The 22,500-nt window shown below is 48.5% G+C and overlaps 1 protein-coding gene across 5 annotated transcripts in view; it reads left to right on the top strand.

Annotated features, from left to right (window-relative positions):
* Positions 1-22,500, top strand: part of frem1b (Fras1 related extracellular matrix 1b) — a 52,818-nt gene that overhangs the window by 7,375 nt on the left and 22,943 nt on the right. Inside the window, exons 1-19 of one of the 5 annotated variants that reach the window (XM_055060992.1) lie at positions 3,036-3,473; positions 6,510-6,632; positions 7,339-7,570; positions 7,635-7,729; positions 7,867-8,126; positions 8,210-8,409; positions 8,653-8,976; positions 9,067-9,175; positions 9,247-9,378; positions 12,609-12,953; positions 13,341-13,483; positions 15,258-15,454; positions 15,541-15,631; positions 20,000-20,167; positions 20,248-20,456; positions 20,926-21,019; positions 21,195-21,447; positions 21,516-21,710; positions 22,458-22,500. The exon at positions 22,458-22,500 is cut by the window's right edge and continues 146 nt beyond it. In XM_055060992.1, the coding sequence (XP_054916967.1) occupies positions 7,346-7,570; positions 7,635-7,729; positions 7,867-8,126; positions 8,210-8,409; positions 8,653-8,976; positions 9,067-9,175; positions 9,247-9,378; positions 12,609-12,953; positions 13,341-13,483; positions 15,258-15,454; positions 15,541-15,631; positions 20,000-20,167; positions 20,248-20,456; positions 20,926-21,019; positions 21,195-21,447; positions 21,516-21,710; positions 22,458-22,500 (3,083 nt within the window). In that variant the 5' untranslated portion in view covers positions 3,036-3,473; positions 6,510-6,632; positions 7,339-7,345. Of the gene's footprint in view, positions 1-3,035; positions 3,474-5,952; positions 6,633-7,338; positions 7,571-7,634; positions 7,730-7,866; positions 8,127-8,209; positions 8,410-8,473; positions 8,555-8,652; positions 8,977-9,066; positions 9,176-9,246; positions 9,379-12,608; positions 12,954-13,340; positions 13,484-15,257; positions 15,455-15,540; positions 15,632-19,999; positions 20,168-20,247; positions 20,457-20,925; positions 21,020-21,194; positions 21,448-21,515; positions 21,711-22,457 lie in introns of those variants that run through there. The other 4 variants (XM_055060983.1, XM_055060999.1, XM_055061005.1 and 1 more) reach the window with 4 other exon arrangements.

Raw genomic sequence — 22,500 nt, 5'->3', positions numbered from 1 at the left:
GCACGCCACCCTGGCCTCCGGTCCCGGGTTCGCCTCGGCCCACGCGGCCTCCGGTTCCCATGGTGACAGGTGACTTTCTGCAGCAGGACCCCGGGGACGGCTGGTGAACAGGGTCAAAGACTTCAGAGAAGTTTTGAAGAGGAGTTGGAGGACAGCTGCATGGAATGAGACGGGTCGGTTCTGGGACTCAGTGGGTTTTATTGCCTCTGATTTGAATCTTTAACGTTCAGAGACGTTCTGGACCAGTTTACCGACCAGTACAGATCATTAAATGCAATCCCTGCTTGGTACTGCAGAAACCAGCTGCTTCAGGTCCAGTTTGCTCTCCGTAGTTCCAGAGCAAACTGGAACTACTCCGTAGTTTGCTCTGGAACTACGGAGAGCAAACTGGACTGGAGTCCGGAAAGCAAATCAGGAGATGAAATAATCTGGACCCTCCAGAACCCAGGAGTCTCCAGAACCGAGACTCCTGGGTTTCTCTCATCTAGGGTTGTTTCCTTTCTTCCTGGAAATGTTGTCTCGGTTTCCCTTGGATGCAGCAGAATGAACATTCAACTGGTTCTGATGGGCCTGGAAAGTTTGGGAAAGGTTCTGAGTAGTTTACCCGACTGGAGATCTGAACTCTGCCACAGGAGGCTTCATGTTTGCATCTGATTCTTCTGCTCTGCTTTACCTTCCTGTGACCAGACAGCCGAACCCGAATCCGAACCCTCAGAGCCCCACAAGGCTAATTAGGGCCCTTCCAGATCCCTAAGACTCCTGAGTATCACTCAACTTTTCAGAATTCCTCAAAACTCCTGGTGACCCTTCAGGACTCCTGGTGACCCTTCAGGACTCCTGGTGACCCTTCAGGACTCCTGGTGACCCTTCAGGACTCCTGGTGACCCTTCAGGACTCCTGGTGACCCTTCAGGACTCCTGGAGGTTCCTGTCGATCTGACCTGTCGACTGATCAGACCCATGCAGTCTTCAACTTGATGGCTGTGGAAGATGAAGTGAATGCAAAGGTCAAAGGTCGTCTCTGTGGTGGAGCAGCAGAAAAGGCAAAGTCGGCTTTTCCCGCGGCAGTGAATGCACCGTCTAGCCGCTTCCTCATTTCATGTGGAAAACCCAACTAATTACGTGGAAATATGATAATGTATAACGCTGGGGGAGCAGCCCCCCCCAACCCCCACTGATTACCCAGACCCCCCCTCTGACCGGACCCCTCCCCGCCCCCCCGGTATTTCTCCCAGGAAGTCTCGCCCTTTCACGACTCCAGAGACATTAGCAGCCAGTCCGGCTCATTCTGCATCAAAACAAAACTTCATTTGCATAATCTGAGGATGAGCTGCTCTTTCCTCACACACACACACACACACACACACACACACACACACACACACACACACACACACACACACACACACACACACACACACACACACACACACACACACCAGTCCTCCTCAGGAGCTGCTTTCTTGTCAGTCCATCAGTCAGTGGAGGTGACGGATCAGAACCGACAGCTTCCCACTGGGAACCTCCACAGGTCACCAGTATAGGAGCTGAATGGGTTTAATGGCCTGAGAGGACAACAGTCCACAGAGCTACTGGTTCCAACGGAATCGAGTCAGATTACAACCTAGAACTTCATGGACGGGTTCTGACTCTCAGTCTGGTTCTGACCTTCTGATTCACCAGGAGTCAGACAGGTTGGGCTCAAACCGAACCAGCTGGGAACTAGTTTGGGTCTGAATATAAATGCAGGAAATTTCCCCGGAACCAGACAGCAGAGCGTAGAAATCAGAACACGACTGATCTGGAGCTTTTGGATCATTTCCTCCTGGTCTGAATTGGTGGTTCTGGTTCTGATTGTTTCCTCACAGCCAAATGATGATGATGTTTCCCCAGTGATGAAGAGCTGGGCTCTCCGGATCAGCGGCGCTCCGTGGGCCGGTGCCATCCGGCTGAATCCGAGCCATGAGGCTGGCAGCGACCCGCTGCGCGGGTTCCGCTGCCAACACAGAACCCCTGCGGTCCGACTGGAGGCTGCTCACCTGGAAACGGGCCCTCTGGGGGCAACGGGCCCTCCTGCTGGGGCGGACGGTTCTGTTGGGATCTTGCAGATTCGGCCAGCGGAACTTCCCAAACTGAGCATCAACAAAGTAGCAGAACATCCCGCCGCCGCTTCCAGGACTTCATTCTGGGTCAGTGAGGAAGAAAATTAATTTCAAACAGCAGAGGAGTCACAACGTCAGGCTGACAGGGGCCCCGGGGCCCCGGAGCGGTGGGCAGGGGGCCAAACGCCGTGGCGAGCTCTGAAGCCGCCACGGCAAAAGGGTAGCAGTCAGAACGGATCAGGCAGCGGCGCCGTTCCTGGCAGCCAAGATCCAATCAGCGTAAATCCGTCTGACAGACAACCGGGCTCCGTCCAGGACCGCAGAGAGAACGGCCATCTGGGGGCCCGAACGGTACCAAACCCGCTTCAGTGAAAGAGCAGGACGTGTCAGTTCCCTGACTGGTCTGCAGTGAACTGGTCAAACTGGGAGGTGATAAACCAGCTGACCTCTGGACCAGAACCAGCTGGGGTTCTGTAGTAGACCAGGCCCGGTAACCTGGCTGAGTCCGCTGTTAGGAGGCGGTTCTGGTTCTGTTCAGCTGCTCTGACTGAACAGGAACAACCCATTAAATGGAGTCGGAACTCTGATTTACCGCTTCCTGCTGCTGGTTCTTCCATTAAACGGGTCAGAAACCGGGCTGCTGCGCGCTGGGAGAGCATTCTGTCTTCTGATGAGAACAACAGAGCGGAGAAGACGGATGAGGGAAGGTCCAAACGCCTCCATGTTTGGTTTCACATTCCAGGCCTGGACTGGAGAAGAACCAGACATTGAACAAGGAGAGGTCCGGTTCTTGGTCCTTTCAGAACCCAGATCAGCCGTTGCTGATCTGAGCGCAGTCTATTCCCTGGAGTCCACTGTTTTCTCAACACGGTTTGATGACTGTCTGGGATGGGATATTTCCTGGAACAGAACTCTCGTTTCAGACATTCTCATTTCTTGTTCTGTGTTTTTTTCCTCTGGAGTCCAGATATTTCCTAGTCTATCTTTTTATTTCCTATATTTGCTGCAGTATTTTTCTGGTTCAGAGCCTACAGGCGGATCGACTGGCCAACTGAGAGCCAGTCGATCAACAATGAATTCAATAAATAGTTATGGCAAATTGGACATCAAGCGCATGAATCTCATTTTTCCAACAACATTGAAAGCAACACAACGTCCCCTGACACCAGCTGCTGAGTGGCGGGAAGAGAGAAACTGGAAGGACAGATGTGGATACTTGTTGCTATTCTGGACATTAGAGACTTATTGCTGTCCATTGGTCAGGAAAATAGCACAATCACGCAAAGAATCTGAAAAAGGACACAATGTTAAGCGTTACTTCAACCCTAAAACAGCCACAGATAACGAGGCTCAAAGGTTTCACATTTAACAGGTGAGGAAAAAGTTTTAATGTATTGAAAAAGTGAGCAGTGAGTTAGTTAATCTAGGCTAACTGTCACTAGCCTGCTATTGACTCTAGTTATGGTAGGCTAACTGTTGCTAACCTTCTATTGACTCTAGTTATGGTAGGCTAACTCTTACCAGCCTGCTATTGACTCTAGTTATTGTAGGCTAACTCTTATTAGCCTGCTATTGACTCTAGTTATGGTAGGCTAACTGTTGCTAACCTTCTATTGACTCTAGTTATGGTAGGCTAACTGTTGCTAACCTATTGACTCTAGTTACGGTAGGGTTGGCTAACTGTTGCTAGCCTGCTATTGACTCTAGTTATGGTAGGCTAACTCTTACTAGCCTGCTATTGACTCTAGTTATTGTAGGCTAACTCTTACGAGCCTGCTATTGACTCTAGTTATGGTAGGCTAACTGTTGCTAACCTTCTATTGACTCTAGTTATGGTAGGGTTGGCTAACTGTTGCTAGCCTGCTATTGACTCTAGTTATTGTAGGCTAACTCTTACTAGCCTGCTATTGACTCTAGTTATGGTAGGCTAACTGTTGCTAACCTTCTATTGACTCTAGTTATGGTAGGGTTGGCTAACTGTTGCTAGTCTGCTATTGACTCTAGTTATTGTAGGTTAACTCTTACTAGCCTGCTATTGACTCTAGTTATGGTAGGCTAACTGTTGCTAACCTTCTATTGACTCTAGTTATGGTAGGGTTGGCTAACTCTTACCAGCCTGCTATTGACTCTAGTTATTGTAGGTTAACTCTTACTAGCCTGCTATTGACTCTAGTTATGGTAGGCTAACTGTTGCTAACCTTCTATTGACTCTAGTTATTGTAGGTTAACTCTTACTAGCCTGCTATTGACTCTAGTTATGGTAGGCTAACTGTTGCTAACCTTCTATTGACTCTAGTTATGGTAGGCTAACTGTTGCTAACCTTCTATTGACTCTAGTTATGGTAGGCTAACTCTTACTAGCCTGCTATTGACTCTAGTTATGGTAGGCTAACTGTTGCTAACCTTCTATTGACTCTAGTTATTGTAGGTTAACTCTTACTAGCCTGCTATTGACTCTAGTTATGGTAGGCTAACTGACTCTAGTTATGGTAGGCTAACTGTTGCTAACCTTCTATTGACTCTAGTTATTGTAGGTTAACTCTTACTAGCCTGCTATTGACTCTAGTTATGGTAGGCTAACTGTTGCTAACCTTCTATTGACTCTAGTTATGGTAGGGTTGGCTAACTGTTGCTAGTCTGCTATTGACTCTGCTAACCTGAACATGCTGCATATTTAGCATTAAACAGGACAACCTGCTCACCCAGTCATCAGGGGAGCAGCTGTTGAAATCAGCTAATCATCCACCGCTGTGTTCAGCTGAAAATTATGAATAATCAGAATATAGACATCGACCTGACGACATCGTAGCGGCCTGGATGTCCTGTTTTGGTGTTTTTGGCGTTTTTCCCTGAACGTAATCTCTGCTCTATCGGCTCGTTGAGCTGTTGGCTGTCGGTTGTGTAGGGTAGAGCCGACACAGAGTGAGAAAAAGCAGAATAGAAATGGTTTTGTCTCGTTTTGTTCTCCACCTGTTTATCAGTTTTATTGTGTTATTGCAGCCCTGCATAATTCCCTCTGGTCGTAAAACTTGGTGATATTTATAACAGCCATCAAACTATGGCTCCTGCAGCATATTTCAAATAAAATGATTGACCAACAGAAGAGAAATTCACCCTTTCTTGACAGAACTAACAGAAACCAGACTTCTAGATTTGTGTCAAGGAGACTTTTGTACCAGATTTTTCAGCTTTATTTTAAGGCGCATTTCATATATATCTTATGATGGCGCTACTAATGTCACAGATTTCTGCTCATTCTGCATTGGAACACAATAAATGGTTTTCTGGACACAAAGCATCACATAGCGACTAACAGGCCTGTCCAATCCAGCAAAACATATCGATTAGCAGCACAAAGAAAGACAGAAAAATAATTAACGATACTAAATTAAGAAATTATATTTAATCCTCAGTGCTGCATGAAGCTCATTTTTATATATATATATATATATATATATATATATATATATATATATATATATATATATATATATATATATATATATATATATCCATGTTTGCTTTATGTAATTATTTATAACTATGATTAATAATTTAGGAGTGTTTAGACGATGCAGGTTCTGGTGTGTTTTGTCGGTTTTGTCAGATAAAATTGTCTGAATTTCTCAACAAAACCGACTTTCAGCTGAATCATTGTGTAAAAAACGTCAAACTAATATATATATATATATATATATATATATATATATATATATATATATATATATATATATATATATATATATATATATATGCCATATATATATATATATATATGGCATATATATATATATATATATATATGGCATATGCTGCCACCTCTGAAAAATCCTTCCCACCCCATAGATATTTTTCTAGATCCGCCCCTGCAAGTATATTTGCTGCAGTAGTTTTCTGGTCCAGTATATTTGCTGCAGTAGTTTTCTGGTCCAGTATATTTGCTGCAGTAGTTTTCTGGTCCAGTATATTTGCTGCTGTAGTTTTCTGGTCCAGTATATTTGCTGCTGTAGTTTTCTGGTCCAGTATATTTGCTGCAGTAGTTTTCTGGTCCAGTATATTTGCTGCAGTAGTTTTCTGGTCCAGTATATTTGCTGCTGTAGTTTTCTGGTCCAGTATATTTGCTGCAGTAGTTTTCTGGTCCAGTATATTTGCTGCTGTAGTTTTCTGGTCCAGTATATTTGCTGCAGTAGTTTTCTGGTCCAGTATATTTGCTGCAGTAGTTTTCTGGTCCAGTATATTTGCTGCTGTAGTTTTCTGGTAGTTCAGCTGCCAGATGAGGGCGACTCTGTCTCAGTGCAGGTCAGGACTCGTCCCTCTCAGGGACCCGAGTCATTACTTTGCCTCCCAGGCCGACGGAGAGACGAGGTTGTGAAACTTCCTGCCCCCTCCCTGCCTCTCTTGGCCACAGCTCTCCTTTCTCTGCCTCGACGTGCTGAAACCAGATGTGTGGAGGTCGCAGCGAGCCGTGGAGCTGCTGAAGATCTCTGCTTCATTCTGAAGAGGCGGAGGAGAACAACAGCAGTAGCTTCAGGTTTGTTTAGGTTTTTTCTCAAACTTGATCTTCTCCTGGTTCTTTGAATCTGAAACCGTCAGACCGAGTCTTTGAGCTTCGCTGGTTGATCTGGGTCACTGCAAACTGACCTCAGATCAGCTAGATTATCGAAACATGCCGTCAGGAGGTAAAATGTTAACTCCCTGAGCACAGATGACTGAATGCAGCATTACTGTGAAGAGCAGAAGACGGTTTGATCAAACGGCAGAACGTATGTGATGAACGCGGATATAAAGACGATCCAGAAGGACTCCAGCTGAGATCAGTTCTGCAGACCCTGCAGCCAGGCTGCTGGTCAGAGGTGGTACCATGATGATCCATGGTATCATCTCTCTTGATAAGGGTTGGTATCAGATTTTGTTGGGAATATTTCTGTAAAGCTGATCTGAATTAACTTGCCTGCTGGGTCAGACAGGCCAATCAGAGCCTCGGGGATCTACCCATTATACAGAAGTAACTCAGGATCCATAAGACTCACAGGTCAAAGGTCAGGCTGGATTTAGCTAAAACATGCAACTGTGTTGAACATCCAGGTCAGTGTTCTGTCCCAGCAGCTGTAGCCGTGACTCGCTTTGCCCCAGTTGTTCCTCTTGTCCCACTCCATGGCTCGTGTTTCCTCCGAGTCATGGGGTTTGTGAATGAATCAGAACCGAGATGTTTCCTCATGTTTTCCTCCTGGCTTCAGACCCATAATGACCTCCGTCGGAGCAGTGCTGGTCCTGTTGCTCCTCCTGGTTTCGGCTAGCAGCTCCCGCTTCATGGTGAAGGTGAACCCTGGGGTGCAGGTCCTCCGAGGTCGCTCGGTGTCCATCACAGAGTCGGACCTGGAGATCCGAGTGGATCCAAGCTCCGACTGCAAGGTAGAGGTGGTACTGAACGAGCCAGTGACCCAATGGGTGGGGAAGTTGACTCCACAGGTGAGAGTGACCGTAGCAGGTCAGGTGACTGGGCCTGTGGACTTACTGGGTTTTTGCTCCACAGATGTTTGACTGTAGATTCCTGAAGGATGAGGTCAGATACGTTCACAATGGGAGTCCTCTGCTGGACGAGGATTCAGTGATGCTCCGAGTGTATCGGTAGGAACACACACCGAGACGGGCCACACCCAATAGAACCAGAATTTTCCCATGCTTCTTCTCAGGTCTTGTTGGACCACGTTGCTTTTTATCTGTTTGTGGTACCAGAACCCAGACTGTAAGGTTTTCTTCCTCAGGTTCTCAGCTTCACACATGCAGGTGGAGACAGTGGTGCTCAGGGTCAAGGTGGTGGATGGAGGGTCCAGTGTGCTGGAGTTGGGCAGCAGTCCTTTGGTGGTTCCTCGGTTCTTTGGATTGTCCAACGTCCTCAACAGCACCGTGCTGAACATCAGTACCCAAGAGGACCTGGTCTGCACCGTCAGGCTGATGACCGCAGAAACCAAGTTCCCAACGATCGGCCGGCTGGTCAACCAGGACAACTCAGGTCTCCGGAGAGGTTCAGAACACCTGATCAGACCTGAGCTATGACCTTCATCTGGTTTTCTTCTGAGCCCAACAGAACAATCTCCTCTCCTCCAGGCCGGCAGGTGGAGGAAGTCTGTCCTGGAAATAAACCGTGTCTCTACCACACCACCGAGGTCCAGTTCCTTAAAACTAGCTGCCAGAACTTTCTGAGCTCCGGTCTGAGGTACCAACACCTGAGTCCACCGTCCCCTGACACAGACTACATCCCAATCCGGGTGGAGCTGAGGGAGCAGGCAACTCGGAAGCTGCTGGAGGTACGACAGGAAGCAGGCGATTCGGCGGGGAATGTGGTGGTGATGTGGCATGTTCCCGGTCGGATGGTGATGGCGTGTTTATTGGCAGCGCCAACCCAGCTAAAGGATTTAAACATTTTTCCATCAATACCCGACACAGCACCATGTGTGTTCCCATCCCTCCTGACACATACAGTCCCATCCATGCATCACTTCTGGATGTCGTGTTCATTCTAACATGGCTTCTCTTTCTGCTTCTCTCAGTCACAGGCGCTGTGGCTGCCGGTTCTGATTCAAGGCGCGGTGCAGAACCAGCCCCCCAATCCTGGCTTCATGGCCTCTTCCATCCTGGAGGTGGACCAGTTCATCCTCACCCCGCTCAGCACCGCCACGCTGGACGCCAGCGACCCTGAGACGCCGCAGGACCGGCTGGTGTTTAACGTCACGGCGCCCCCTGCAGAGGGGTACATCACACACCTGGAGGACCACACCAGGCCGGTTGGCTCTTTCACCTGGTTGGACCTGCATGACATGAAGGTTGCCTACCAGCCCCCCAACAGCAGCCAAAGCCTCCGCCGGAGCCTGCAGGTACCGTCCAGATCCAGACAGCATTGGTCAGTCAACAGGACTCTGGTTTTGACCCGGTAGAACCGGATCAGACCTCTGTGTCCTCTTCAGGTGGAGTTCCAGGCAATAGACGGGTTCTTTACGAGCAGCCCGTCCATCCTGGTCCACCTGTCCATCAGGATGTCAGAAACAAACGCACCTAGAGTCTCCTGGAACATGGGTACATTTGCTTTTTACTGCCAGCATCAATAAACACAGGCTAAGATTTCTGACGGCCATTGAACGCCTCAGGTCTGGACCTGCTGGAGGGTCAGTCCCGACCAATCACCTGGGAGGAGCTGCAGGTCGTGGACAAGGACAACATCAACGCCGTTCACCTGGTGGCTGTGGACGGACCGGCGCATGGGCGCCTCAGCGTCAGAGGTGAGGGGTCAGAGGTCAAGTAGACAGGTCCCTGGGAAGAGCCCCTTCCTCCATTGTTATTATGCTTTTCCTTCTAGATACGAAATTTGAATGTAAACCGTTCTGACCCAGAATCACAGTCTGATCTCAGTCCAGACATCAGAACCAGAACTCCTTTAACATCTCAGCAGGTTAGATGGACGCAGCCGGAAAACTGCAGCAACCCGGATTCTGATTCTGATCGGATTAAGCCCCATCAGAATCTGGTCAGAAACCCACGGGCTTGGATCGGGGTCTCTGTCTCAGGAGAGGTCAAAGGTCACACTGGGTCACAGGTTTGAAAACTGATTCAGTGACCTGATGTTGGTTTTAACACTGGTAGGACTACAGTGTGAAATGAGTTTTGGTTAGAAATGAATGGAAGTCAATAGCAAGTCCCCACAAAGACAGCAAACAAGTACGTGTGTGTTTCTGCATGTTTGTGTGTGTGTGTATTTTTGTGCGTGTTTCTGTGTGTGTGTGTTTCTGTGTGTGTGTGTGTGTTTCTGTGTGTGTGTGTGTGTTTCTGTGTGTGTGTTTCTGTGTGTGTGTGTGTGTTTCTGTGTGTGTGTGTGTGTGTTTCTGTGTGTGTGTGTTTCTGTGTGTGTGTGTGTGTTTCTGTGTGTGTGTGTGTTTCTGTGTGCGTGTGTGTGTTTCTGTGTGTGTGTGTGTTTCTGTGTGTGTGTGTTTCTGTGTGTGTGTTTCTGTGTGCGTGTGTGTGTTTCTGTGTGCGTGTGTGTGTGTGTTTCTGTGTGTGTGTGTTTCTGTGTGTGTGTGTGTTTCTGTGTGTGTGTGTGTTTTGTGTGCGTGTGTGTGTTTCTGTGTGTGTGTGTGTTTCTGTGTGTGTGTGTGTGTTTCTGTGTGTGTGTGTGTTTCTGTGTGTGTGTGTGTTTCTGTGTGCGTGTGTGTGTGTGTGTTTCTGTGTGTGTGTGTTTCTGTGTGTGTGTTTCTGTGTGTGTGTGTGTGAGAGGCAGCTGCTCCATGTGCACGGCGCCATGAAAGCCGTCAGCGCCTCCAATCTGCTGCTCCATCCGAACGGCGGCAGCGGGCTGGGAGGTTAGGGGCGGGGTTAGAGGTCGCCGTGGGCAAAGTGGCCTTGGCCGATTTTACACCTGATTAGGAAACACATGCAGGGAGACGAGACATATGCTGCTGTCAGCCCATATACAGAGAACCGGTTCTGGTTCTGGTCCAGTTGGTGCGTGTCGTCGTTCTGCTGGAGGCCGGAGATAAAACAATGTCTGGTCCAGATTGGGATGTAGAACCCGGACGGTTTTGCGGGTTGCAGCAGAATCCTCTTCCTCCGCTGCCCAGCGCTGGAAACCAGGGTTCTGTTGGTTCTGTTGGTTCTGTTGGTTCTGTTGGAGCTGCAGACGAATCCAGGAGGAGATGTTGAGTCTCTGAGGAGCAGACCAACCACAGATCCCTGGTTCGGCCCGGTCCGGTTGGCAGGCGGTCCAGTCAGCGCCTCCAGTCAAATGGCCGGCTGCCTGCCTCTCGGTCTCTGCGGCCCGTCCCGTCTCTGCCGGATTGGGCCTGCTGCCCAGAACCACCTTTGGGCCCAATTACTGAGCAGTCTGTGTCTGGTGGACCCGGTCCCGTACGGCAGCCCGGTTCCCCCGGTCCTCTCGCTAACGAGGTCCAGGTCGGGCCAGCGCGTCCCTCAAGCTGTCTGCTGACCTTGGCCTTCTGTCCGCCTGGCAGAGGACGGCAGGAAGTCCCCGTCCTCGGCAGGAAGTCCCCGTCCTCGGGAAGGACGCCACGCGTTGGCCCGGCTCCTCGCTCGCGTGCCTTCAGGCGCCAACTGAAAGGCGCGGTCCAGTTGGGCGGCGCCGGGACGGTAATTGAATCAAAGTGTGGAGTTGTGACTGGAAGCGGTCCATGTTGGCCGGTGGCGTCTGACAGATGGAGACGCTTCCTTCATGTAGGACAAACAAGTTTCTCATGTTGAGAGCAGCAGGAGGCGGAGCGCCGACCCAAACGGGTTTCACTGCAGCAGCACCTCAGCAGAACTTATCAACTGCTGCAGATGTGGCTCCAACCAACGTCTGTAAAAAGTTTTCAACCCTCTGGGTGTCTTACTTTAGAAACTAATTAGGATCAACAAAATTTGGCTTTTTATTTTAAAAATGACGAAATGAAAACTGATTTCTTACAAATAATGGAAAAAAAATTAGCATTTAAAAGTGGTTGTCGAAGTATTCAGCGCCTTTAAAGGGACTGACCTCACTCAGCAGAGGTCCAGTCAAGTGGCGCTGGTCGTCCCACCACTGGACAGATATCAGCTGAGTGTTGTAGTTGCCTGGTTCTGGTTCTGGACGGTCCAATCACTGGTTCATGGGATTCCTAGCTGCTGTGACAGCGTTGTTCAGTCCGCTTCGACTCCAGCCTGTCTGCTGAGACACTCCGGTTCGGTCGGTGACATGTGAATGCTAATTGACCTCTGACCTCTGGTCCTCTAAACCTCAGTCTGGGCTCAGGTCATGTGATCTCTGGTTTGGTTTGAGTGCATGTGTGAATGGCAAGTGAACCAGAGACCGCTCCAAAAGCAGGAAGTGGACTGCAGCGCAGGGCATTCTGGGTAAAAACATACAAGGGGCTGAATACTTTTTGTTGCCACCGCAGGAGGCCGGCTGACTCCAGAGGTCAGCGAGGGGCCAGAAGGGTCAAACATTGCTCCTCAAAGAGGTGAACCCAATGTTGGGTACTTCACACTGGACTCTAACTGTGATCCAAACCGACCAATCAGCTTCGAGCTTTTATAGAGCAGTTACAAGAAAAGCAGAAGTCAAATGAAAACCTTCAGCAGATGCAGTTTCTGAAAGCAATAATAATAATAATGACAGTAGTAATAATACTATTTACTCTCAGTAATAGTATTTACAGTAACATTTGAAGTGGAAATGACAATAATAATAATAATAGTAAACCTGAGTAAACCAGGGTGAACCAGGTGAGCCGGGTCACTGGGAAGAGACGATGGATATTGAATTTTGAAACAGATGTTGGTAGATCTAATGGATGCTGGTTATCACCTGAAGCCCCGCCCATCACCTGAAGCCCCGCCCATCACCTGAAGCCCCGCCCATCATCTGAAGCCCCGCCCATTACCTGAAGCCCCGCCCATCATCTGAAGCCCCGCCTATCTGCTCTTCCTCCTGCTGTGCTGAAAACAAAGCTGACCCTGATCGTGTGATTTCTGCTGCCTCCAGGTGTGAAGGCCTTCATGTTCCAGGTGCGGGACCTGAAGGAGGGCGTGGTCATCTACCATCACTCCGACAGCGACTCCACCAGTGACCACATCATCTTCCGCATTAGCGACGGCCACCACAGCATCCGCCACAAGTTCCCCATAAACATCCTGCCGAAGGACGACTCCCCGCCCTTCCTCATCAACAATGTGGCGCTGGAGGTGCCAGAAGGTGGCGCCGTGCGACTGCAGGAGTACCTGCTGCTGGCCACCGACACGGACTCCAGCGACGATCTCATCCTGTATCAGATGGTGAGCGGCCCTCGCGCGGGCCGGCTGGTCAGGAAGAGCTCCACCCACCAGACAGGTGAGACCCAGGTGAACCTGACTGAGGTAGAGGGACGACGACGGCCCTCACTCTACCAGGTGAGAGTATCTGGAGACTCAAAGTCTTCCAGCCATTTAGATCAGGTGTGGTGAAGTCTGGTCCTCGAGATGCAGCATTCTGGAGCTTTTAGATGCATCCCTGCTCCAACATGGAGGATTCATCCATTGGACACCTGAGTCCAATGGATGAATCCTCCTCCAGCAGTCAGTCAGCTATGCAAAGGCCAGGGAGCAAGACATTGATTTGGTCCAGGAATGTTAGAGAAGGGATGCATCTAAAAGCGGCGGTGTAGTAGTACCTGGTTTAGAAACCGTCCAGCTTCATGTCCTGCAGTTTGTTAAAGCGACTCTGGTTTCTGTTCTGCAGGCGTCTCTGTGGACAGCTTCCTGCAGAGAGACCTGATTGAGGGACAGATCTACTACCAGCACTCGGGAGACGAGACCTTTGAGGACTCCTTTGACATGTTGCTCTCCGACAGCCACCAGCCGCCCAATCTGTCACAGACATACGTGAGTCTGACAGAAATCTGGAGTGTCCTCTCAGGTTTCTGTCCTCTCTCAGGTTTCCTGTCCTCTCAGGTTTCTGTCCTCTCAGGTTTCCTGTCCTCTCAGGTTTCTGTCCTCTCAGGTTTCCTGTCCTCTCAGGTTTCCTGTCCTCTCAAGTTTCCTGTCCTCTCAGGTTTCCTGTCCTCTCAGGTTTATGTCCTCTCTCAGGTTCCTGTCCTCTGAGGTTTCTGTCCTCTCAGGTTCCTGTCCTCTCAGGTTTCTGTCCTCTCAGGTTTCTGTCCTCTCTCAGGTTCCTGTCCTCTCTCAGGTTTCTGTCCTCTCAGGTTTCTGTCCTCTCAGGTTTCCTGTCCTCTCAGGTTTCTGTCCTCTCTCAGGTTTCCTGTCCTCTCAGGTTTCCTGTCCTCTCAGGTTTCTGTCCTCTCAGGTTTCCTGTCCTCTCAGGTTTCTGTCCTCTCAGGTTTCCTGTCCTCTCAGGTTTTCTGTCCTCTCAGGTTTCCTGTCCTCTGAGGTTCCTGTCCTCTCAGGTTTCCTGTCCTCTCAGGTTTATGTCCTCTCTCAGGTTCCTGTCCTCTGAGGTTTCTGTCCTCTCTCAGGTTCCTGTCCTCTCAGGTTTCCTGTCCTCTCAGGTTTCCTGTCCTCTGAGGTTTCTGTCCTCTCAGGTTCCTGTCCTCTCAGGTTTCTGTCCTCTCAGGTTTCTGTCCTCTCAGGTTTCCTGTCCTCTCAGGTTTCCTGTCCTCTGAGGTTCCTGTCCTCTCAGGTTCCTGTCCTCTCAGGTTTATGTCCTCTCTCAGGTTCCTGTCCTCTCAGGTTTCTGTCCTCTCTCAGGTTTCTGTCCTCTCTCAGGTTTCCTGTCCTCTCAGGTTCCTGTCCTCTCAGGTTTCCTGTCCTCTCAGGTTTCCTGTCCTCTCAGGTTCCTGTCCTCTCAGGTTTCTGTCCTCTGAGGTTCCTGTCCTCTCTCAGGTTCCTGTCCTCTCTCAGGTTCCTGTCCTCTCTCAGGTTTCCTGTCCTCTCAGGTTCCTGTCCTCTCTCAGGTTTCCTGTCCTCTCTCAGGTTCCTGTCCTCTCAGGTTCCTGTCCTCTCAGGTTTCCTGTCCTCTCAGGTTTCTGTCCTCTCAGGTTTATGTCCTCTCTCAGGTTCCTGTCCTCTCAGGTTTCTGTCCTCTCAGGTTTCCTGTCCTCTCAGGTTTCTGTCCTCTCAGGTTTCCTGTCCTCTCAAGTTTCCTGTCCTCTGAGGTTCCTGTCCTCTCAGGTTCCTGTCCTCTCAGGTTTATGTCCTCTCTCAGGTTCCTGTCCTCTGAGGTTTCTGTCCTCTCAGGTTCCTGTCCTCTCAGGTTTCTGTCCTCTCAGGTTCCTGTCCTCTCAGGTTTCCTGTCCTCTCAGGTTTCTGTCCTCTCTCAGGTTCCTGTCCTCTCTCAGGTTCCTGTCCTCTCTCAGGTTTCCTGTCCTCTCAGGTTCCTGTCCTCTCAGGTTTCCTGTCCTCTCAGGTTTCTGTCCTCTCTCAGGTTTCTGTCCTCTCTCAGGTTCCTGTCCTCTCAGGTTTCCTGTCCTCTCAGGTTTCCTGTCCTCTCAGGTTCCTGTCCTCTCTCAGGTTCCTGTCCTCTCAGGTTTCTGTCCTCTCTCAGGTTCCTGTCCTCTCTCAGGTTCCTGTCCTCTCTCAGGTTTCCTGTCCTCTCAGGTTCCTGTCCTCTCAGGTTTCCTGTCCTCTCAGGTTTCCTGTCCTCTCAGGTTCCTGTCCTCTCTCAGGTTCCTGTCCTCTCAGGTTTCCTGTCTGTCTGCAGACGGTGGTGGTCCACGTGTTTCCGGTGAAGGACCTGCTCCCGGCAGAGGCTCCTGGTACCGTCCGGTCTCTGGTCGTCAGGGAGACTGAGGTGGTTCACGTCTCGCAGTCTCAGCTGAACTTCTCAGACAGAGAAAATCCAGACTCCGACCTGACCTACATCATCACGCAGTCCTGCTCCAGCCCACTCCAGCCCGGGTACGGAACCAGAGCCCGGTGAAAGTCCAGTCCATCAGTTGGGATTCATCCAGGCCTGCTCACCTTGGCGCCATCTCTCCTTTCAGACTGATGGACGCGGGGCGTCTGTTCTACGCAGACAGCAGCAGCTCCATGAAGAAGGACCCGACCGTGCCGGGTCTCAAGTCCTTCACACAGGTGGGAGACACACAGACCCCGGATCAGAACCACGTTATGTTGCTGGGAGAAGGAGGTTAGATGATGGAGGTTCACCACAGTGGGTCCGGTTCTATCTGTCTTCATCAGAACCGGTCCTGAGGAGGTGGTTCAGTTCTGCTAGTTCAGGTCCGACCTGGTCGGGTCAGCATCAGAACCAGCATTTGGGTCTCTGTTCCTAATCAACTCTCACTTTATTTTGGTAAATTGTCAACATTAAACCCAGGAAACAGCAAACAAACCAACAGTTGAAGGAAAACCGTTTCCTGCCTGCCAGGATCCAGAGGACATTTCATCGTCTGACATCTTGATGCTCTTAACGAAGCCCATCGTTTGAAACCGTCACTCAGTTTCAGTTGAACTCAAACGCGTTTAGATTTTACCCGGGTCTTCAGATATTAACAAACCTCAGATTATATTTATTGTCTCGTAGCTTAAATCGTTTCTGTACCAGGAGGAAGATGTTTGTTCAGAGCTCTACACATTATTTCCAATATTTATACATATGCAATATCTTTAAACTTTAAAGTATTCCTTTGAATGAAAAGCTCTTTATACTCAGGTTAGTTGCTTCATGATATTCCACTATATTAATAAACCGATTAGATTTTTTGCAACTTAACTAAAATATCAACGGTTGTTTTACTTGCATTTTCTCAGATTTCTGAGACCTAAATTATCTCTTTCATGATATCAATATTGTTACAATCTCTGGATTTCTTACTTTTTAACTACGACTGAAGAACATTAATTAAATATTAATATTATTGAATGTATGATTGTGTTTCCCTCTCCAACCTTTGGCAATTTGTTTACTCAGTTAGAACCAATATAATCAAACTACTGATTAAAGGCTTCAATAATATAACAATTCTCTATTTTCCATTCTGGTTTTGTTATATTTAATACATATTGGGAAATTTCTCAGTTATTTTTCATACTATATTCCAACTACCTACCCCTCTGCAGGGGGCGCTACCTACTAATAATTCTGTTTTGTTTTCTCAGCATTAATGTTAACTTGTTTTTATATATTTCATATTTTTGCTGAGTTGTGCTCCTGATGAAATCCTTATAACTTGTTTTTCTTTTTAAAAGCCAAATCAGGCAGTTGTTCTATTTCTGATGTTTGTTTATTTTCTTTAAGGCAGAGGAAGCGCTCCCTCATTTCGACCGACAACATTTAAAAAAAATTGGTGATATGTTATTTTTACCTGTCAAATTATAATCATATCAACATAAGCTATTTAGCTGCAGTTTAGTTAACATTAAGCACTTTAGTTCATATTCTTTCACCTAGTTTAACCGAACCCAGATCCCATCACAGATCAAGCAGATAAATTCATCTAAATTTTTCTCCATAGTGACAAAAATCACTGAGGCCCCAAAACCTTCTAATAAATGAAATGAAAGGACTTGAGTTTAATTAGCAGCTCTTCACCTGCTGGTCTGCAGAGAGTCTGCACTGGTTCATCAATCAGTTGATCTGTCTGATCACAGCGATCAGCTGATCTCTGACCTTTCTACCCTGTACGGTGTGGTTTGCGCTTGTCGATGATTTTTTGCGTGTCTCTGACAGAGGTTCGGTCTGCCGCTCTCCTTCTGGGTGCAGGAGGGTAATGTGAACAAAGAAGGCTCCTTTTATTGAAACCGCAGGATGAGTTCAGTTTAATTGTGTGCAGCGGCGGAGCTGCGTCCGCTTTGGGTCTGCAGCGCACTGCGCATGTTACCTCTAATGAACTTCTGCAGCATCATTTATTTCCTCCAGATAAACTGCCGCCTCCTCTGTTTAGACTATAAATGGATTAATGAAACATTGAACACTCTTCATTTTGTCTGTTTTGTATGCACTGGAGACTAGAATTAAAGGCTCCATTTCAACCAAAGCTATGGAGCGCGCTTCCTAACCAGACGCTCCAAGGCGTCCGGTACGTAACTCTTCAGCAGGCCATCAGCTCCGGTCAGAAAGACGCAGTTAGTTGAGAGTCCATGAGGAGATTTTCAGAAATAATGTTTTATTGGTTGATTTTAGTTGCCTCTGCGATGAACTCTGGGTAAAGTCTTTAATGTCCGCCCATGTTGGCTCTTCAGTAGAACCTGTCAAATACTTAACGTGTCTCTGCTTTAAGGGGACAATAATGATAATAAAGTCTTACAAATATTTCCAAAAACATATTTTATGACTGGTTAACATCATCAACATGAACATTTGGCCAATTATAGTTTCATAATTCTGCTTTCACTTCTTCCACAGCTTCAGGTGATTTTACTGTAACGATCATAATTCAATTAAACTGATTAATATCCAACATAGTAAACATGACCAACAATCCACTTTTTGTTTTCATATTGAACTAAAAATGTGAAAACAATCCATGATGCTCTGTTCTTCATGTTGGTCTAAATATTAATGGACAGAAACCTAAACAAGCACTATTTAATGAATTCTGTCGTTTTAGTAATCTCATCATATTTCAGCAAATCAATGTGAAAATCTCCACAAATAAAAGTAAACTTTTCATTGTGCTAAACTCATCTATGGATGAGCCACGAGTTCCATAAACACGACTCATTAAAATATGTTCCTCTGTTCATCTTTGTTTCTGCATGTCAACACGATTTCTAAAGAGAACCTCAGAGCTCCTGCTCCATGTTGCCTGTCTGGAAAGCAATCTCTGCATTGTCCTTTGGGAGGTTTTCATTTACTAACACATGATTTAGCTTTTGTACCACATTTAGCAGTTCAGTTTTGTGTCTTGTACTCAAAACTCCAAGGTATTTGCTGTTTTCTTCCTTTATCTGGATTTGTATTTGGTGTTTGCAGCCTTGTGTAACAAGCAGCAACAGTTTTACTGAGCAGCCAAATCCCTGAGCTGCTGGAGAGCCTGATTGCTCAGGAGAAAGTAGTTCCTCTGGTTTTTCATCTTCATGTTTCCTGCTGTTGAGAATATAAGTTTGGTTAGCATAACTTCAGAGACAGTCAACCTTTGTGCATATGAAATGCACAAAGGTGCATTTCATTAATAGCATGAACATCCAATGTTCATGCTATTAATGTTCATGTTCATGCATCTAATGTAGCATGGACATTTTGAGTGGATTCTAAGTTAGGTAAACTTAGATGAAGATCCAAACTAAGACAGCTGCTGACTCTGAACTCACATAAATGACTAAGGAGGGTCTTCAGAGAGGCGGCGGTTGTATTGAACTCCCTTTAGCACAGAGAGTCTGTCTCTTATCAGGATCAGTAAATTCTTTGGTGTTGGTTTAAGAGTTCAGTAAACACTAAAACTTTTAAAAAAAGTTCTACCAGTATAATCAAATGTATTAAGATATTTCCTTTAAGCATTAACAGCATGTTCGGAATTAGTTAGTCTCTAACCATTTTATGTTACTGAAATACAATAGGGTTAGGAAACTATTTTACTTCCAAAATATTTCAGGTATTCTGAAAGAGCTTTTCTAAAAGTAGACAACCCTGCAGTTTTTAGATCCAAACTTATAGTTATTATTTGGCAATAGATTTTTGTGCCAGTTTGTTTAAAATTGAAATCAGTTTCTTGTTGAATCACTGAGACAGAAAACCACCAGGCCAGGTTGCAGGTCATCAATTCTAGAATGTAAAAAGGGGGAGATTGGTACGGGACGACTCTGGTGGAGAATGACCTTTGTGCTCTCCATATATTTTGGGCTTTTCAGCAGGTCTCAAGCAGGATAATAAAATTAACATTAAACAGTCCCACAAGGGGAGGACACACCTTCTAATGCATATATTTAAATGAAGGGAATACACATCCTCATAAAAAGGTCTGTTTTACAGCAGAAGATCGAATTGCTTTGTTTGCGCCCGAGTGAGGAATTCCCAAAAATGCATTTTTGTCTTTCCTTTTCAACTCGTTGCAGGTAATTCTGTTTTGTCATGTGTTGGACTTCTTGATGATCTGGGTGTGATGCTGATGTAACATTCTGTATGCATTGAATTCTCTGGATAAAGCTCTAGATGTATCTGAAGTCTGATGTCGAATGGTTGTTTCTTTATTACTTCCCCTGTATATGCAGAGTCCCTGGATCTGGGAAACCAGAGGAAAATTAGCGAGCCAAGTGAAGTTATCCCTCTAAGTTTTAACACTGCGTATGTGCGCCGGCGTCCTCTGAGTCCAGATACGTTCTCCGTTCTTGCAGACAGTTCCACTCTTTTTTCCAACACTTCCGTCATCTTTTCTTTGATAGTTTCTTCTCTCAGTTGTTGAATTTCTCCAGTTGGAGCCATTTTCTTTCCAGAGCAGACCGAGTTGGATCAGAACCAGATTTTGGGTTCGAGTGACTCTCCTCCATCTTCTGCCCCTGCAGCATGCCGTCAACCACATGAAGGTGGCCTTCATGCCCCCCATGGAGGACATTGGGCCTGACCCGCTCTTTGTCCAGTTTGTGTTTTCCGTCAGTGACTCGCACGGCGGTACCGTCTCTGGCCTCCTCTTCAATATCACTGTGACCCCTGTGGACAACCTTCCACCTGAGGTCAGAGGTCGCCCTGGATGCTGCGGGTGGATGGAGGTCTTGTTTCTCTGGATGTTCTGGTTGACCCTGTCACCTCTCAGGCCTTCACCAACCTGCTGCGAGTGGAGGAGGGCGGCGCCACCTTTGTCACGGAGGAGCACCTCCTGGTCCAGGACCGGGACAGTCCTGAAGAGGAGTTGAGGGTGGAGGTGCAGAAGACGGCGCGGCACGGCTGGTTGGAGCTGCAGGGCGGGGTTCTGCTGAAGGGAGGCGAGTTCAGGCTCTCTGACCTGAGAGGACTGCAGCTCAGGTGAGATCCACCTTCATCCAGGTCTCTGCTTCTTCTTGGTTTATCATCAGCCTCCAGCTCAGCAGAGCTTTGACTCAAGTTTATTTATCGATGCTTGAAAATGTTAGTTTGGTTCTGACCCGTTGTGGTGGGAACTCAGGCAGCAGAAGGACCAGGATTTTGTGAGCTCAGACGGTTTTTCCACAGATAGATCTTGTTGTCTAGAGTAGGAGGTCTTTGTGCTCTGTTTGGTGGTGGTGGTGGTGGTGGTGAGCCCGGGGCCCGGTGCCCAGGCCCCGGTGTCCCGGGCCCAGTGCCGAGGGCCCGGTGCCCAGGGCCCGTTGCCGCCTGGCAGGATGTCTCCTCAAGGTTTCCTCCTGTCACGTTAGCAGCAAACGTTTGTGTCCAGAACGTTCTCCTGGAGGAGAGGCTTCCCTCTGACTGTGGCTCCTGCCTGTGTTTTCTAAGCAGCTCTCTGCCTCCATGTCAGGTACGTCCATGACGACTCAGAGACCAGAGAAGACAAGGTGGGTCTGAAGGTGACGGACGGTCAGAACTCCGTGGACGTTGTGCTACAAGTTCAGGTGAGTCTGTAAGCAGGACATCATCCATTAGCACCGATAGACGGGTCAGACTGGAAGAGTTCTGGAACGTTCCGGATGATCTTCCATCCCCTCCACCTGCTGGGATCTATAAGTTTCACGAAGCTGAACCTGGGTTCTACTGGGCCATCCAAGCGCCTACCTGCTTTTTCTTTAGGTGCGACCGATGAACGACGAGCCCCCCCGGCTGGGTGGGGCCCTGCGGACATCACTGAGCTGCATGGAGGGGGGTCGGGTCCAGGTGACGGCGGACTTCTTGTCGGCCACGGACCGGGACAGCGACGACTCCAGGCTGGTCTACATGCTGGCCCGGAGTCCTGGCCGTGGGGAGCTGCAGAGAGCCGGCGTAAAGACGGACAAGTTCTCCCAGCAGGACCTGCTGCAGGGACACGTCTACTACGTCCACTCTGGTGAGTCCGTGCTGCGTTCAGGGCCTGCGGGTCTTTAGACCTGGCTGAGAACACCGCTCTGTGTTCAGGTGCAGAGATCGGACCCGAGCCGGTGTTTGACACGGTCGCCCTCATCATCTCTGACAGAGAGGCCGGAGTGATGGATGAGTGCTGCCATGCAGACGCCCCGCCTCCACCTGTCCCTCTGCACGGCGCGCTTCCTGTTCTCGACTTGAACGTCACGGTTCTTCCTGTGAACAACAAGGTTCCTGAAGTCACTCTGGGTAAGATCATTAGGAACTGAAGTGTGGGTCCGGTTCTGGTGAGCCAGAGAACTCGGACCGACTTGGATCAGGCCAGAGTGTTCCCTGAGAAAGGTTCTGGAGAGTTCTGACCGGCTCCATGACGGATTTGTGCCTCTGCATCGTAACGGTAGTTCTCTTCACTGCAGAGACGTTTGGCAGTTTATGAATTCACCCGACCAGCAGAGAAACAAAAACAGGTTGATTTCAGTTTGCTAGGTGGACACGGTCACATTCCTGCCTTCGTCAGCACGGATGTGGCCTCGGAGATCACGGAGCGAAGGGGGCGGGGCTAGTGATCAATCGGGACACACTAAGCACTCGGTCAGTGTATTTTCAGGCAATTTTTTTCTTTGAAATGAAAAATGAAAAAACTAAAATTGGAAATAGCGAGCCGAGTTGTCATCCCATTTTGGTTTAATAAACGAAAAACGAACTGCCTGAAAATACACGGGCTGGAATCCTTCAGAGGCCGGGCCCTGGACTGCTCCAGGTCCGGACTGCTCCAGGTCCGGACTGCTCCAGGTCCGGACTGCTCCAGGTCCGGACTGCTCCAGGTCCGGACTGCTCCAGGTCCGGACTGCTCCAGGTCCGGACTGCTCCAGGTCCGGACTGCTCCAGGTCTGGACTGTGAGGGACCCAAATCCACCAGTGAGGACCAATCAGAGCCCAGATCAGTGACCACCTGGCTGTCCTACTTCATCCAGCCTCTGTGTCTTGTGTCTCCAGGTAAGTCCTTGCTGCAGGTGGATGAAGGCTCCAGGGCCTGTCT

The sequence above is a fragment of the Poeciliopsis prolifica genome, unplaced genomic scaffold, assembly GCF_027474105.1.
Source record: "Poeciliopsis prolifica strain line A6 unplaced genomic scaffold, Auburn_PproV2 SCAFFOLD002, whole genome shotgun sequence".
NCBI classification, from domain to species: domain Eukaryota; kingdom Metazoa; phylum Chordata; class Actinopteri; order Cyprinodontiformes; family Poeciliidae; genus Poeciliopsis; species Poeciliopsis prolifica.
Note: the sequence above shows the minus strand (reverse complement) of the source record. Positions and strands in the feature narration are given on the sequence as shown.